We start from the raw sequence: 13466 nt of genomic DNA on the forward strand, positions 1-13466 counted from the left end.
GCCCTACCGCTGCCGGTCGTTACCCGCCCTCACCCGACGGTCTCCTCAGGCAGTAACGGCCAGCGCGCGGACCGCCCGCCAAACCGCCGCCCCACCCCTCGCTTCCGGGGCCCGCGGAAGCAGCGGGGGCTGCCGGGCAGGCGGAAAGGAGCCCGCCGCGCATGCGCAGCTCCGCCGGGCGCCCGGCGAGGCCCCGCCCAGCCCCGCCCGCCCGGCGCCGCCCGGCCCCTCCCCTGCGCAGGGGCAGCGGCTGCCGCGGCCGCCTCCGCCGCCGGGAGACGCCTCGCCCGCCCGGCCCCAGGGCCGCCGCCGCCCCGTCATGTCCGAGGCGGGCCAGGAGCTTGTCCACCTGGTGTGGGGCAAGAAGGCCGGGCCCCGCGGGCTGGCCGACACCATCTTCTGCCGCTGGGCGCAAGGTACCTGCGTGCGCCGTGCCCCGGCCCTTCCCCCGCCCGGCCTCCTCCCCCGGGGGTCGTTCCCCGGCCCCCCTCGCCGCCCTGGGCCCGCCTGCCCGCGCACACCCGCAGCCGCCCCCGGCGGGCTCGGCGGCGCCTGTGTGCCCGTGTCCGTCTGTCCGTGAGGGGAGCGGGGCAGGGCCCCTCCGCGGACGGGGCGGCGGCAGTTGCGGGCGGTCGTGTGCCCCTGTCACCGGCAGCCCAGCGTGTGGCCCGCGGGGAAAATGATGCAGCAGTTTCATCTGCTACATAATAATTTTTTTTGCAGCTTTGTCGTCTTCTGCCACAAATCTTCAAAGGAACTTAGAAGAGTAGGGAAGGAAATGTATTTCCTAAATATGTTTTAACAGCATCTTGCGCCATTATTTTACATAGCTCATGGAAACATGAACATTAGGACAGATTTTTTTAAAGCTATTTCTGTAGCGATTGAAGCAGGTGCATGCCATCTTTAGGATGTGGCAAGAGATAAAAGCAACAATAACCATGGAACCTGGTGTATTTGTAAGATGTTTTTTCCATATTTAAATTACGCAACCCACACATAGTTTCTTCTTGATGGAGACTTTGTAGTATGCTTTCAAAACTGCAGTTGCGAGGTGTAGTGCAGCGGCTTGCCGATAAAAATGATATGCAAGAAATCAGTCTGTGTACCTGCCCAGGCTGAAAGAAGGGAATAATAGCCTTCTCTATAACTTACTAGGAAGTTTGAAGAATTCTAGTAATGGTTATGAAGATTATAATTAAAACATCCTTAATTCCTGGAGAAAATTTGCAAGTGATAGTGGAATTTATAAATTAAAAAAAACCAAACAAACCAAAACCCAACATTTTAATGCATTCAGGTCTCAGGGCAAAGTTGACTGAAACAAAAGGATGTCCTTCATGTTCTCTGTTCCTTGCTCTTCTTTTTTTAACAAGAGTTTTGTCATATGCATAGCTTCAGTAGATGCATGTGTGAGGTTGATTTGGGAGCTGCACAGCTTCTCCTCTGTCACAGGACAGAGTGCGCTATAAGACTCTCATATCTTTTTCTCTAGGTTAGTCTGTGTTCAGATAATTCAGTGAGAAATATTTGGGGGGAAAAAATGCCAAATTCCTTCTCAGTTCTAGAATTTAAGCCAGCCTAGTAAAGCCAGTACTTTTCCTAGTGAATTGATTATTTCTCGGGAAATATAATTACTTTCTGAAATATCTCTTAAGTGTTGGTAAAGTGTTGCCATTTCAGTACAAGGTTTTTGCAAAGTCAGAAAAAAGAATTGGTGTTAAAAAGCTTAATTATTTCTTTAACTTTAGGTTACCGAAATTGACATTTTCGCTATAGTTTATTTGTATATGAAATTTTAGCAGTTTCAAAATTTATTGAAATATATGTTGTAATGTCCCACATTTGTGATCCTGTGAGAGATTAGTGGAAAAGACCTCTCATGTTCTTGGTGGCTCCTGGAAAGGAGCTATTATTTCCTATCTGTCTTTAAGGAAAGTCCTGTAAATATACTGTGTAGTGCATCTGTTCCCTTCTCTATATCCTCTTTAATATCATCAATTTTGTGTAGTAAAAACACATGACAATAACTTGATGTGGTGTTTGGAGGTCTTGTGCTGGGAATCAGAAAAGTCAGTTTCGATGCCTTATGTTGTGTAGTAGCATAATACATTTACCCAACTTTCAGTTTCTATTTTGTTGAAAAAATTCTGCACCGTTTACCTACTGCAAAGGATCTTGGTAACACTGACTCATCAAGATTTAAAAAAAACCCAAACATAATAATCAAACTTTATTATTTACAAAGACTTCAAAGTTTAAAAGATAGTTCCTAATTTCACATCATATGTGCAGAAAATATCAAAGTATAAACAATTCTTGCTTAAACAACTGGTTTGGTGTTGGTTTTTTTGTGGTTTGATGGGGTTGTTTTAGAGTATAGTGCCAACACTGGTATTTATTTCAGATAGTTTCTGAATGTTGTCTTATCCTTTTTCAAACCCTCTGAAAGTTGGGAACTATAATTTACATTTAGTAAGAAAAGTAAAGAGTAGGAAGGGTGTCGAGGAATGTAAGACTTGAACCAGTCAGTTTCTCAGTAAAGATAGCAATGTTCCTGGAATCCTCATCATGCACGGAACTCGTTAGCCATCATATTTGTTTGGTCAAAACTGAAGACAGACTGATCTGCGGGCAGTTGATAGAACTGACCTAGCTAATGTGGATGTGCTGTTTGAAGTTAGTGACAGTAATTTCCTCAGTTTGCTGCATTGGCAACTTTAAATGTATTGGGTTTGTTCCTGACTTAACAAAGGCATGGGTGCAAAGCTGTTCTTGCAGTTTGGTTGTAGTTCTTTGTATTGGCTTTTTTTATAGAATTTTTTTCTTTATGATTGCAGCAGAATTTGCAGTTTGAACTTCATGTATCCCATTTACCAGAATCCTTAAAGTGGACCCAGAGAAGTGTAGTGCAAAGCCTCGGTCTGCATGTTGGTGTTTCCTGGCATAGATATGATGACTTGGTAAGGAGTTAGGAGGAGGACTGAACCCTAAAGAAAGACACCAAAGTTAGGAGCGATTTTCTTCCTTGATCCAAGACGTAAATTCCATTCATAAAGCTGCTCTTCAGATCAGCCCTGAGGCATGTGGCATCAGGTCTACACAACTATGAATGTCAGGTTTGAGTGCAGCATCCTGTCAGAATTACCTAAGCTGTTTTCTCACTGGTCTTTGGAAAGAAAGATATGGGACAGTCATTTAAAAAGACAGTTTAACTTCAAAAGAATAGCGTGACGGTATTAATACTACAGTTTGTGTATATACATAACGTACAATGTTAAACGGTCTGTTTTATCTGTATCCTCTTCCAGCTTCTAGTCTGAGAGCTAGGTGAGTAGACTGACAACTTTCCTTTTCTTTCTCCCCTATCCTTTCCAAGTTTCCTTTTTTTACATGCCTGGAACTCTGTTTCTGTTAGTATGTTTAAACATCATCAGATTGGCTTTTATAACGTCCTTGGTTGAGGAGACTGTAGTATTGTTTTTAAGTCATTTGACCTGTAATATTGTTAGACCATGATCAAGTCAGGGTTACTAGGAAATAATATTTTTACCAGACAAGCAGATACATTTTGAGCAAAAGGAATACACTTGCCACTCTTAAAATTCTTAAATAGAAGTAGCAATTTGAAAAGTGTTCCTCTGAGTTTAATTTAATAATGTTTAATTCATCTAGGTGATGGGAGAGAAATACTCACTGGTATATATGTAGTTTTTTAAAATATTTTGATGACTATGATTTGTAGAATATTTGCATTTGTCTGCTTTCCATCTTCCTGAGTTCCGTATAACTCAGTGCAAACAGTTAATCTGGAAGAAAAGCATTTTTCATTTAATATTCCCAGTTAGGATATAGACAAGTGTGCATTCTGCAAACAGCTGGAGGATGTTACACCTGTTGGCCCACCTCTGCCTACTTGTTGCTGCTTGTCTGCCACAAGTGTTGCCTCTTAAATCTTCTGGTGAAACTGCTTTTGAAGCTTCTGCTCTACCAATGCTGTTCACACTTAGCAAAGTAAGCCTTGGTGAGTGGTCTTCAAGTCATAGTCTGTGGACTGCTTTTAAGGCATCTGTAAAAATTAAGACGTTAGAAGCCAAACCTGCTGCCAGGAGTTTGCACATCGTGTGGAAAAAATATTGAGGTCTTCAAACAAAAAAGTACTGATGATTACTGACTTAGAGCTTCTGTTCAAGTGGAAGATGTTGCTTCAGTTTAAGTAGATGTTGCTAATTCTGCCGGAAGAAAGTGATCTTTCTTGCTAACACAAGCCATACTACTATTAAATATGAGACAACAGTAGCTTTTGGAAAAACAGCAGGGACACGCTGCTGAGAAGAGCTACCTAACACCCTGCTCTAGGGAAGAATCTGTTCTCAATTTTATGGTGGTAGACTCTTTTCTTCTTTCCTCCCTTGGAGAGGCATATCAGTTTTGGGATGGTGATACTGTCTTTAGGATAAAATAACCACATCTTGCTGTTTCAGACAGACTGTCAAATCCCTTTCTATTGTATATGAGATCTAAATGTTTATTTCATGTATTTACGTAATGCAGACTTGTCTTAACGAATTTATTCTGAAGAACACAAAACCTCTTATGAAGCTTGCTGAATGAGAAGTTAGGCTTTGGGGCAGAAGTACAGTTTTTGGAGGGATTGTCTGTGTTGTTATGTGTAAGTAACAGCCCTTTCAGAACAGTTTAACTGAAAGGAGACTAGAACATACCATTCACTGTGGAAAAAAAGGGGTGTGAACATGTAAGTTAAGTTGTTAAAAGATTGTATTTACTGGTTAACGGGCATGGTGGCTAATGTAGTTGGAATACACATAGAGCAGTAAGAACTTGAAATGCCCTTTAACACAATTATCTAAATAATTAGTGAACCCTAAAACGCTTAGCTGCTGCCTGGGCCCAAAAAGGAATATCTGAAAAGACATTGTCCTTACTTTAAGAAAGGATATGGTGCTAGTGAGTCCATTCTTTACCCTGGGTAAGGCTGACAGGCTTAAAGAAAATGAAAGGTCTTGAGGAGTGCTCACAATAGCGGGCTTTTACCAGGGTACAGATTCAGAAGCGTCAGTGAACATTCAGAAGTTTCACAGAGCTGTTTTGTTTTACAAAGGTGTGAAAAAAGGCATCTTACCTTGTTTTCTGGCAGCTTGTTGCCTGATTTAGTGGTAGCCTACCAGGTAATTTGGGTACTTTCCTCAAACCCTTCCAGGACTTCCTGGCTCTTTATCCACAACCCGTTAAGTGGAGTTTTGTTGTGGTATTGTTTTAGCAAACATTCTTTTCTTTTTGTGTGTGGGAAACAGTTGTTTTGTTTAGTTGGGTTTTTTCCCCACAGAAAATTTCAGAAGTTTCATTTTAGTATAAAAAAATACACTTTGAAAACCCAAAGCCATACGCAAAATATGTCTATCATTCTACACCCAGCTCTAGAGAAAGCATGAAACATTAAGATGTGTTGTAAACCTTGTACTTGAGTAATAATGTATTAGATTATGTATAATAATGTATAGAATAATTAATTCTAGTGTTTCTGTCAGACAGTTCTTGTATCCCAAAAAAGAAATACAGTTCCATGGTGAGAGGCTGGCTCAGCAGAGAACAGGACAAAAAATTAATAGCCCAGCATCTTTGTAGCTGGATTGGATCAGAGATAGAGCAAGTTTGGGTGGTTTTTTTTAATGTGGTTAGTGTTGCATGCTCTTTAGCTACTGCCCTTGTCTCTTTTATTCAGCTAGAATTGGTTCTTGCACAGAGTGAAAACGCTGAAGGTATACAGCAACCTTTGTAAAATGTCAGGGGTACTAATGTCTAGAGTGTCCTGGGTGTGGAAAAAAAAAAAAAAAATTTTTAGAAATAGGCAAATAATAAAAAGATGCAGGAAAGCAATGGGGTGGTCATAATAGAAGAAGGAATGTATTCTGTAGTACTTTGGACCATAATGTGGAGTATTAGGTGAAAGGGGAAAGGTAAGAGTAAGTAACTAAGTCATACTTATGTTTTAGGAAAATATATGTAGAAGGGCTAAGAATTAGGTGTAAGAAAAAAGTGAGCCTTGGTAAATGCTAAGTTTTGGTGAAATAAGGAGAATAAAACTTTGTTTGTGATTAATAGTGGGCAAATGATATAAAGAAAGATTTGGGAATATCATGGTCACAATAACTCAAAATATTAAGTAATATACTGCTTAACAACAGGAATCTAGATCTACTCCTCCTCCACCCCACACTGCCCACCCCCAGCACAGAGGTTAAAGCAGTAGTGATATTGAAAAAATGGGGTCAATGAAGCATTTAATACAGTTATAAATGGCAAGGAAGATGAATGATAATTATATTATTTTATGTTTCTTATAGGTAAAGAATAATAATCATGGATAAAAGGCAGGCAGATTAAAAAAAATATATTATTTTGGCTGCATTACATCTATTTTGCTCCTGAAACTTTATCTTGAGTGAAAAGAGCTGTATAATAGATATGGCTGTTTAAGAGCGAGAGTAAGTAGAAATGAGTCTGTATCAGAGAGTCTTAGTTGGTAGATCAGAGGGTGGCCAGGTCAGTCCTGCAAATCATAAGGAAGAGCATGGGGTTTATGGGTGTTTATAGAGATTGCCCAAGCTGTGATTACTGTGGAGGGCACAAAAGGTAAGTAGGTACAATTGCCGGCTGAGGTAGACTTGAACCCAGCTGGACTTCAGACTGCTGGCTTCTGAAATTTCACCTGAGCTAACTTCAGGTTTTGTAGAAGTTTTAAAAGACAACAAGACCAAAATCCCTGAAGCCCGTTTTTTTGCTTAACAGCTTTGATGTTTATTAAGCATTAAGGAACATTTAGGTAAAAAGAAATGAAGTGTTTCTTTAGGTATTATAGATGTTTTTTTTTTCCCCTACAGTTGTGTTCTGTCACATTCTGTGTAATATCAATTTTGTGTTGTCAGTCTCAAATTTGTATTCACTCTTGTGGATCACACCTGATTTTCTTTATTTTTAGGAAGCAGTTTTGAAAAACAGGGCAGGGTTAAGCTGAGACAGTTCATGCTTTGTATAAGAAGCCTGAAGAATATGAAACAAATTCAAGGTTTCTTAAGTGTGGTTTAGTGGTACCACATCCAAGTACGTTGTTTTTCTGCAGTGGCTAAATCATTAAAACAACTAAAAAAACCTATTGTTGCAGTGTGCTTAGATGGCATGCAGTAGTGCTTCGAAGTAGAGGAAGACTTACCTTTTAATATCGCTAAGCCTGCACAAACTAATTCAGAAAGTTTAAAGGACTGGTGATATTTCTTATTGGGGCGTGTTAACAGGGGAGTGAAATGACATTGGTGCAAAGTAATTGACATTGGTGCATTGGCTGAAGTATGGGTTAATGGAGCTTTTTTGCTACTTTAGGTGATGCTGGATCTAAGTATGTAGGCATGACATGTATCTGGGTTTTGGATATAAAATACATCTTTGTAATGCACATTAGCACGTTCAGTTAAAAAAGCCCTGGAGCCTTGCTGTCAGATACCGGAGAAAACCCATTTTTTTCTTTAAGAACTATGGCTACTTCGATCCATCTTAAAAACAGTTCACATTGTTGTTGAATAATTCTCATTTCTGTGATGAAACATGGCCTAGAAAACATGCAGCAGTTCTCTCTTGTGCTGCTTGGGTGATGGACCTTTCCTGCAGAAGTGCGTAAGTCTGCACTGGGGGGATGCATTTCCCCGGTTTCACATCCAGGGATTAGAGATGCTTCTGATATGGCAGCATGTAATGTTACAGAATTGGGAAAGGAAGAAATTGTGGGAAAGAAACATTGAATATTGTTTCAACCGAGACTGACACTGCTGAGAAAATAAGCATGCGTATCCCCTTCCCCCCTGCCTCCACTTGCTCACGCTCGCTGGTTAGTTACTGGTCACAGTTGCATGGTTTCTAGATTACATTGAACTAGAGTCACTTCAGCATAATTTTATCAGCATTTAAGAGTAATGCAAAATATCATTCACTGTAAGTTGCCAAGTGTCAGCTTCATCAAGGTAATTGTCCATGTATATGCATTTATCCATGAGAAATGCAAGCTATGAATCACCATATCTTGAAGATGAGTTTAAGGGCAAGGTGGTAACGAGAAATTTTTCAGTAATTGCTCCAGTGTTTGCTCTATTATGTGGCTGTAAGGTAATTCTGAAATACAAATACATTAAAGATGGAGGCGGAAAATAGGTGATCTTGCATCTTAGTAAATATAATGTATCTTCTGTGAAAGAACACCATTAAGAGGGTTGCTTCAGTGGTCACAAGGGAATACTGGAGTTACTCAGCGTATTTCAGTCTTAATAGGAAGCGCTGATAGGCCAAAAATGAGATCAGTGGGAGGCATACTGGGCTCTTCGTAGGCAATAGAAATGTATTATGTATGGCGAAGGTTCAAAGGTGATTATTATTTTTACATATGTGAGACAAAATATTATCACAAACAAATTTTAATTGATGTATAAGAAATAAGCCATAATAAAATAAAAACTATGGTTTAAGTATCCAGCCACATGTGCCCTAGTGTCAGTTTTACTGTTAAAAATCCTTCCATTTTTGTAAAACCCTAGCTGTTGGCCCTTTGTGGTCATGATTTCATTGCTGACACAAATAATTAATTTCTGTGCTCTTACTTGTATTCATGACTTTTTTTCTTCAGATAGTTTAACCACATTCTGTTGCATGACCAGGGGAAAAAAGTCTTGAAAACCTCTTATCTTTAAAGGTGAATAAATCAGGTGTCATTTCTCTTAGGGAAGGAGTATACATAAACATGTCCTTGTTTACGTATTTCACTAAATATAGTCTTTCTTTTCATGTGGCAGGATTTGTCTTTAGTGAATCTGAATCAACTGCATTAGAACAATTTGAAGGTGGCCCTTGTGCAGTGATTGCACCTGTACAGGTAAGATGCATTTATTATAGGAATGGTTTAAAATTAATAAGCCCAACATTTCTTTTTTTCCCTCTATCTATGTGGAACTAAAATAAATACAGAAAATATTGCAGATGAGTTGTATTTTGATTTCATAATATAGTGTGGAGGAGACAAAAAACTCAGTAAAAAGGTAGAGATGGGCTAGTTTTGAACTATAATTTCGCAGAAGTGGATTTTTTTGAGAAAGTACAGCAGGTTGATTCAAGCAGAGGTAACTTTAAAATGGGGAATGCAGGATAAAGGGGAGACGTGAAAGATCATATATAAATGTAGTGCTAATCCTTTCTTATCTCTCAAATTCCCTGTCTTTAAGAAGGGTAATTCTGTCTACTGTGTAGATATATGACCTGTAGGCTGGATCTGTTCTGGTAGAGCTGTTTGTCTAATCTGCGATTGCTCTTCATTCTCTTAGGAGCACCCTGTAGAGACAGGCAGACATTGAGTCATGGGCCAGATTACTTTTTCTGGTAACCTGATTTTGACTCCTCTTACACACAGATCAAATTCTGCAGGTATGTCTAGGTCTGAGTTGAGGCCTCGTCCACTGATGTATTAAAGTCATGTGGAAGAGTTAATCTGATCATGAACCGGAAGGTATCTGGGTCAAACAACTGGTTTTGTGGAATTATTTGCATCTCTGATGTGTGTAATGTGATAGTCATAAACCTTGGTTATGGTTACCTCAAGACACTCTAAATGCTGGTCCCACCAAAAGACGTGTACCATAGGAAGGAGCATCACTTGTTTAGGTTGTAAACAATCAATATAATTTTTTTTTATTATGAATTGCACTCTATAACAAGTCTCTGCTTAGTTCTGTGGTCTTAAAACCAGATGTAGAGTGTTTGGTCTCTGATGTTAGACTGAAGTCTTTCATTTGGGGAGAGTGGAGAGAGTAAAGAATAGGACCAGCCAGCTCCTTAAAGGCAGTGCCAAGTCTTTACCATACCAAATATTCTTATAGACAGTGTTTTTCCAGGTTTATATGTAGTTTAACTTCCTTGAAATTTAGTATTTAAAGCATGTTTAAAAGTCAGCGGAGTTCCAGCTGGGAAGGAGGAAGGGATCAAACAGTGCCTGTTGCTGCTGTGAATTACTAAAACAGGTGTGCTAGAGACTTATGACAGCAGAGCAGGGTGAATCTGTCAGGAAAGAAGTGAAAGTTGAAGGAGCTATTTTTAAGGTACTGGAAATACCTGAAACAGCATCTAATAGAATAATTAGAAAGACAAAGAGCTTGCTTCCCAAAGTTTGTTCCTTCTCTGTCACTTAGAGCATATCTTTTTTTTTTAATTGCAACATTAGTGTTGATGGAAAACAAAGCAGGGTTATGGGATGCATAGGTTTTCTTTGGTCTGTGAATTATGACTTGCAATGGTTAAAACAAGTGGGCTTTTTAACTACCAGAGGGGTTTGTCTTAGTGACTAGAGTTGTGTTGTACTACTCATCAGTTATATTGCAAAATACTTCTGCCTCCATACTGCAGTCCTGTGAGTCTGGAGATGTTTATGTAAATATGCACTCTGTTTATTTGAAGCGTACTTGACATTCAAAGTCAATAATGTTGAATGTAGGTGTGAGGCCACCTTTGTAGTTAGTTTGAATGGGAAAAATCAGTAAATCGTGCAGGCTCAGGGTCTCTTACCGAACAATGACCAGCTTGAAACCCTTCTAATAACATGCAAAAATGTGTTGTTATAGAGCTTGTGACATAATGTTAAAGTTGGTGTTGTCTTGTATTTTAATATTATGCTTTGATAACAAAGGCATTCCTTTTGAAGAGGCTTTTTACCAGCGAAAAGTCTACTTGGAGAGACTGTCCAGGTACGGAGACCTCTTTTTTTTCCTCTTTATTTTTTCCATTTTAATTATTTGTAAAGCATGTTCTAGTACAAAGAATTTAAAATATTTTACACTTTCTTTTTGATTAAGTGTGCTCCCATGCCATTTTATGAGGCATACAGTATGTATACTGCATGTCTCTAAACTCCCATTTGTGAGGTCTGTGACTTGCTGTAATACTTCTGAATTTTATAAATATTTGATAAATATTTGATGCAATATTTGATTGCAGCCTACTATTAGGAAAGGAATAGATTAGAAATCATATGAAAAGACATTTTTCTGAAGACAGCTTTATAATTCTTTGGTCCGGTATAGTCAAACAGCAATTAACATTAATAATTAATAAGATAGAAGTCATAAACTCAATTATTTAGATAAAATTAATGTATAAAAAAGATACTAGTAGCTTATATAAGATACTGATTAGCAGCAATTGAACTCATGTAGGTTTCTGATCTTTCAGAAGAGGAACAGAAAAACCTTCTCTGTCATACATTATGTGATATTTTGGAAATGGCTTGCTCTGATAATTCTGAGTCGTATTCTCTGGCAACATGGATAAGAGGAAAAACAACTGAAGAAACTGCTAGTATTTCTGAAAGTCCTGCAGAATCTAGTCGTCAAGAGGAACAACCGTGTAAGATGTATTTCTATTCTAAATTACCCATCTCTTAGTGAAGTATTATGTTGTTTGTGAGGGACCACAGCTTTTTATTATTCTATACAGATGGGGGTTTTGCCTTTGTGATTCCATTAGCAACAGACAGATTTTTGTCTGTTGTAATTAGTCATTGATCCTTTTTGTTGAAAGGAATGTGCTATCTGTCACTGGAGTTCTAACATAACTGTTCCTCTTGAATGTGAGCAATTTCCTTAATCTTTTCAATTTTATTTTATAATTTATTGGGACCTGATGTATCTTTAATTCGGAAAATTCTACACTCTTCCTAACACTGGAGGAATCTTTTAACTTGTCACTTGTTGCTTTATTTCAGAAGAGCTTTTGTAGGAAATATTGCAAAGCTTTGTCTGTTCTAAAATATTCTGGATCCCCTGTTATGGAGAAGTAGCCTATTTCCCTTGGTTGGATTCTATGCGGTACCAAAACAACTTAATCAAATCACCTTCTAGCAGATTAATGTATTTTTTTGTAGGATAGAATTTTTCGGTTACCTACTTTTTGCAAACATCTTGATTCCTTCATTAGTTATTGACATTGAGGATCCGGTGAACATCATCTGTTGCACTAAGATATGGCATCCAGTCATATCTAACCACTGTGGAGCTAGTGACATGGAAATTTTATCTGTGCACATATGATCATTGAGATGTGTATTTAATAGAAGATATCTAACGTGTTAAAAGATAAGCTGCTTTTTTTTTTTAGTTTTTGTTCCCAATGTGTCCCTTAAGAAGTAAGAAAAACTCTTCATATGAGAACATGCTTATAAAGGTGCCATCTTTTGATGGAAGGAATATGTTATTCAGCAGTTTGTGGCATAACTCCAAAGTAAGAATTGTACAAGTAGATTTGTACGTGCGCAGCTAGCTATAGCAATTAGTAGTGCTGGAGCTCTTTATGTTACAAGTCATCTTCATCTGCTTCTGTCAAATGCTCCATGTGCTTTAGAAGGCTGAAACAATAATAAGTAAAATGTTACTTGATTGAAAAAACAGAAGGTCACAATGTAAGAGTTACAAAGGGAGCTTTTTTTTTTGATCAAGAAAAAGTATTATACAAAAAGTTGTATCTACAACTTTTCTGTTGGGGGGGAAAAAAGAGTAAAATCTTCAATAATAAGGTAGTTGTAACTCTCTGAAATTCCTAGTTTCTGTGGATTATCCAGTTGTCTCTGAAGCTCTAGCTCATATTAGCAAGTTTCCTTTGAAGAAAAAGTGAAGTAGAGCCTACTTATCAACAGGCTTTTGCTGTCCTGTTTGTTAATAGGTTGCCTAGAAAATGCTCAGCAGAAAGTCTTTTTAAACACGCAATTAATAATTGCTCTCAACACTGACACTTAATGAACTAATCTATCTATTACATATATACATTTTTCATATTTCTGTACAAGTCGCAAGTTCTGCCTGACTTGTCCTTAATAGCATGGAATGTGCTTAAGAAGAGCAAGATTCATTTACCATGAACAGTCTGCTTTTGTCATGAGCAAACTTGATCTCTTTCACTGTTCAAATTCTATATTTCCTGCTAGGCACTGAGTGTACCTCTTGTATGTGCTCTACAGTTAAAATAGTATTTTACTTTATATGTATAATGCAATACACTTCCTGATTTAAGATATATTTGTTAGGATGGTCTTTTTCCTTTCCTGTCCTGCTATTTTAACGATAGACCAGCTTCTTGCCTGGTTAGGCTTGGGACAAAAATGTGTGTTAATAATGCAGAGTTATTCTGTTACTGCTAGTGCAAAGGAATAAATTTATTTTTTGCTTGGTTGCTGTAATCAATAAAAATAAAAACAGGCATTGTCATAGTTGGTAGGACTTCAGAGATAGTTTATGTGTGTGGGAGTATTACAGATACAATTCCACATGGCAAGCTACTGCTATTTGGGAATTGAATATGAGAATATATAATAAAGCCATGAAATATGATTAGATATAGCATGATAGAGTATCATATTTAAGATTTTC

The 13466-nt window shown here is 38.5% G+C and overlaps 1 protein-coding gene across 5 annotated transcripts in view; it reads left to right on the top strand.

The window, feature by feature from the left end:
• Positions 1-215: 215 nt before the first annotated feature.
• The window catches only part of MINDY3 (MINDY lysine 48 deubiquitinase 3), a 60219-nt gene continuing 46968 nt past the window's right edge, over positions 216-13466 (top strand). The window contains exons 1-4 of one of the 5 annotated variants that reach the window (XM_063324751.1): positions 216-416; positions 8856-8935; positions 10736-10793; positions 11278-11451. In XM_063324751.1, the coding sequence (XP_063180821.1) occupies positions 320-416; positions 8856-8935; positions 10736-10793; positions 11278-11451 (409 nt within the window). In that variant the 5' untranslated portion in view covers positions 216-319. Of the gene's footprint in view, positions 417-2944; positions 2964-8855; positions 8936-10735; positions 10794-11261; positions 11452-13466 lie in introns of those variants that run through there. The other 4 variants (XM_063324752.1, XM_063324755.1, XM_063324754.1 and 1 more) reach the window with 4 other exon arrangements.

This window comes from Chroicocephalus ridibundus, chromosome 2 (genome assembly GCF_963924245.1).
Source record: "Chroicocephalus ridibundus chromosome 2, bChrRid1.1, whole genome shotgun sequence".
Classification (NCBI taxonomy): domain Eukaryota; kingdom Metazoa; phylum Chordata; class Aves; order Charadriiformes; family Laridae; genus Chroicocephalus; species Chroicocephalus ridibundus.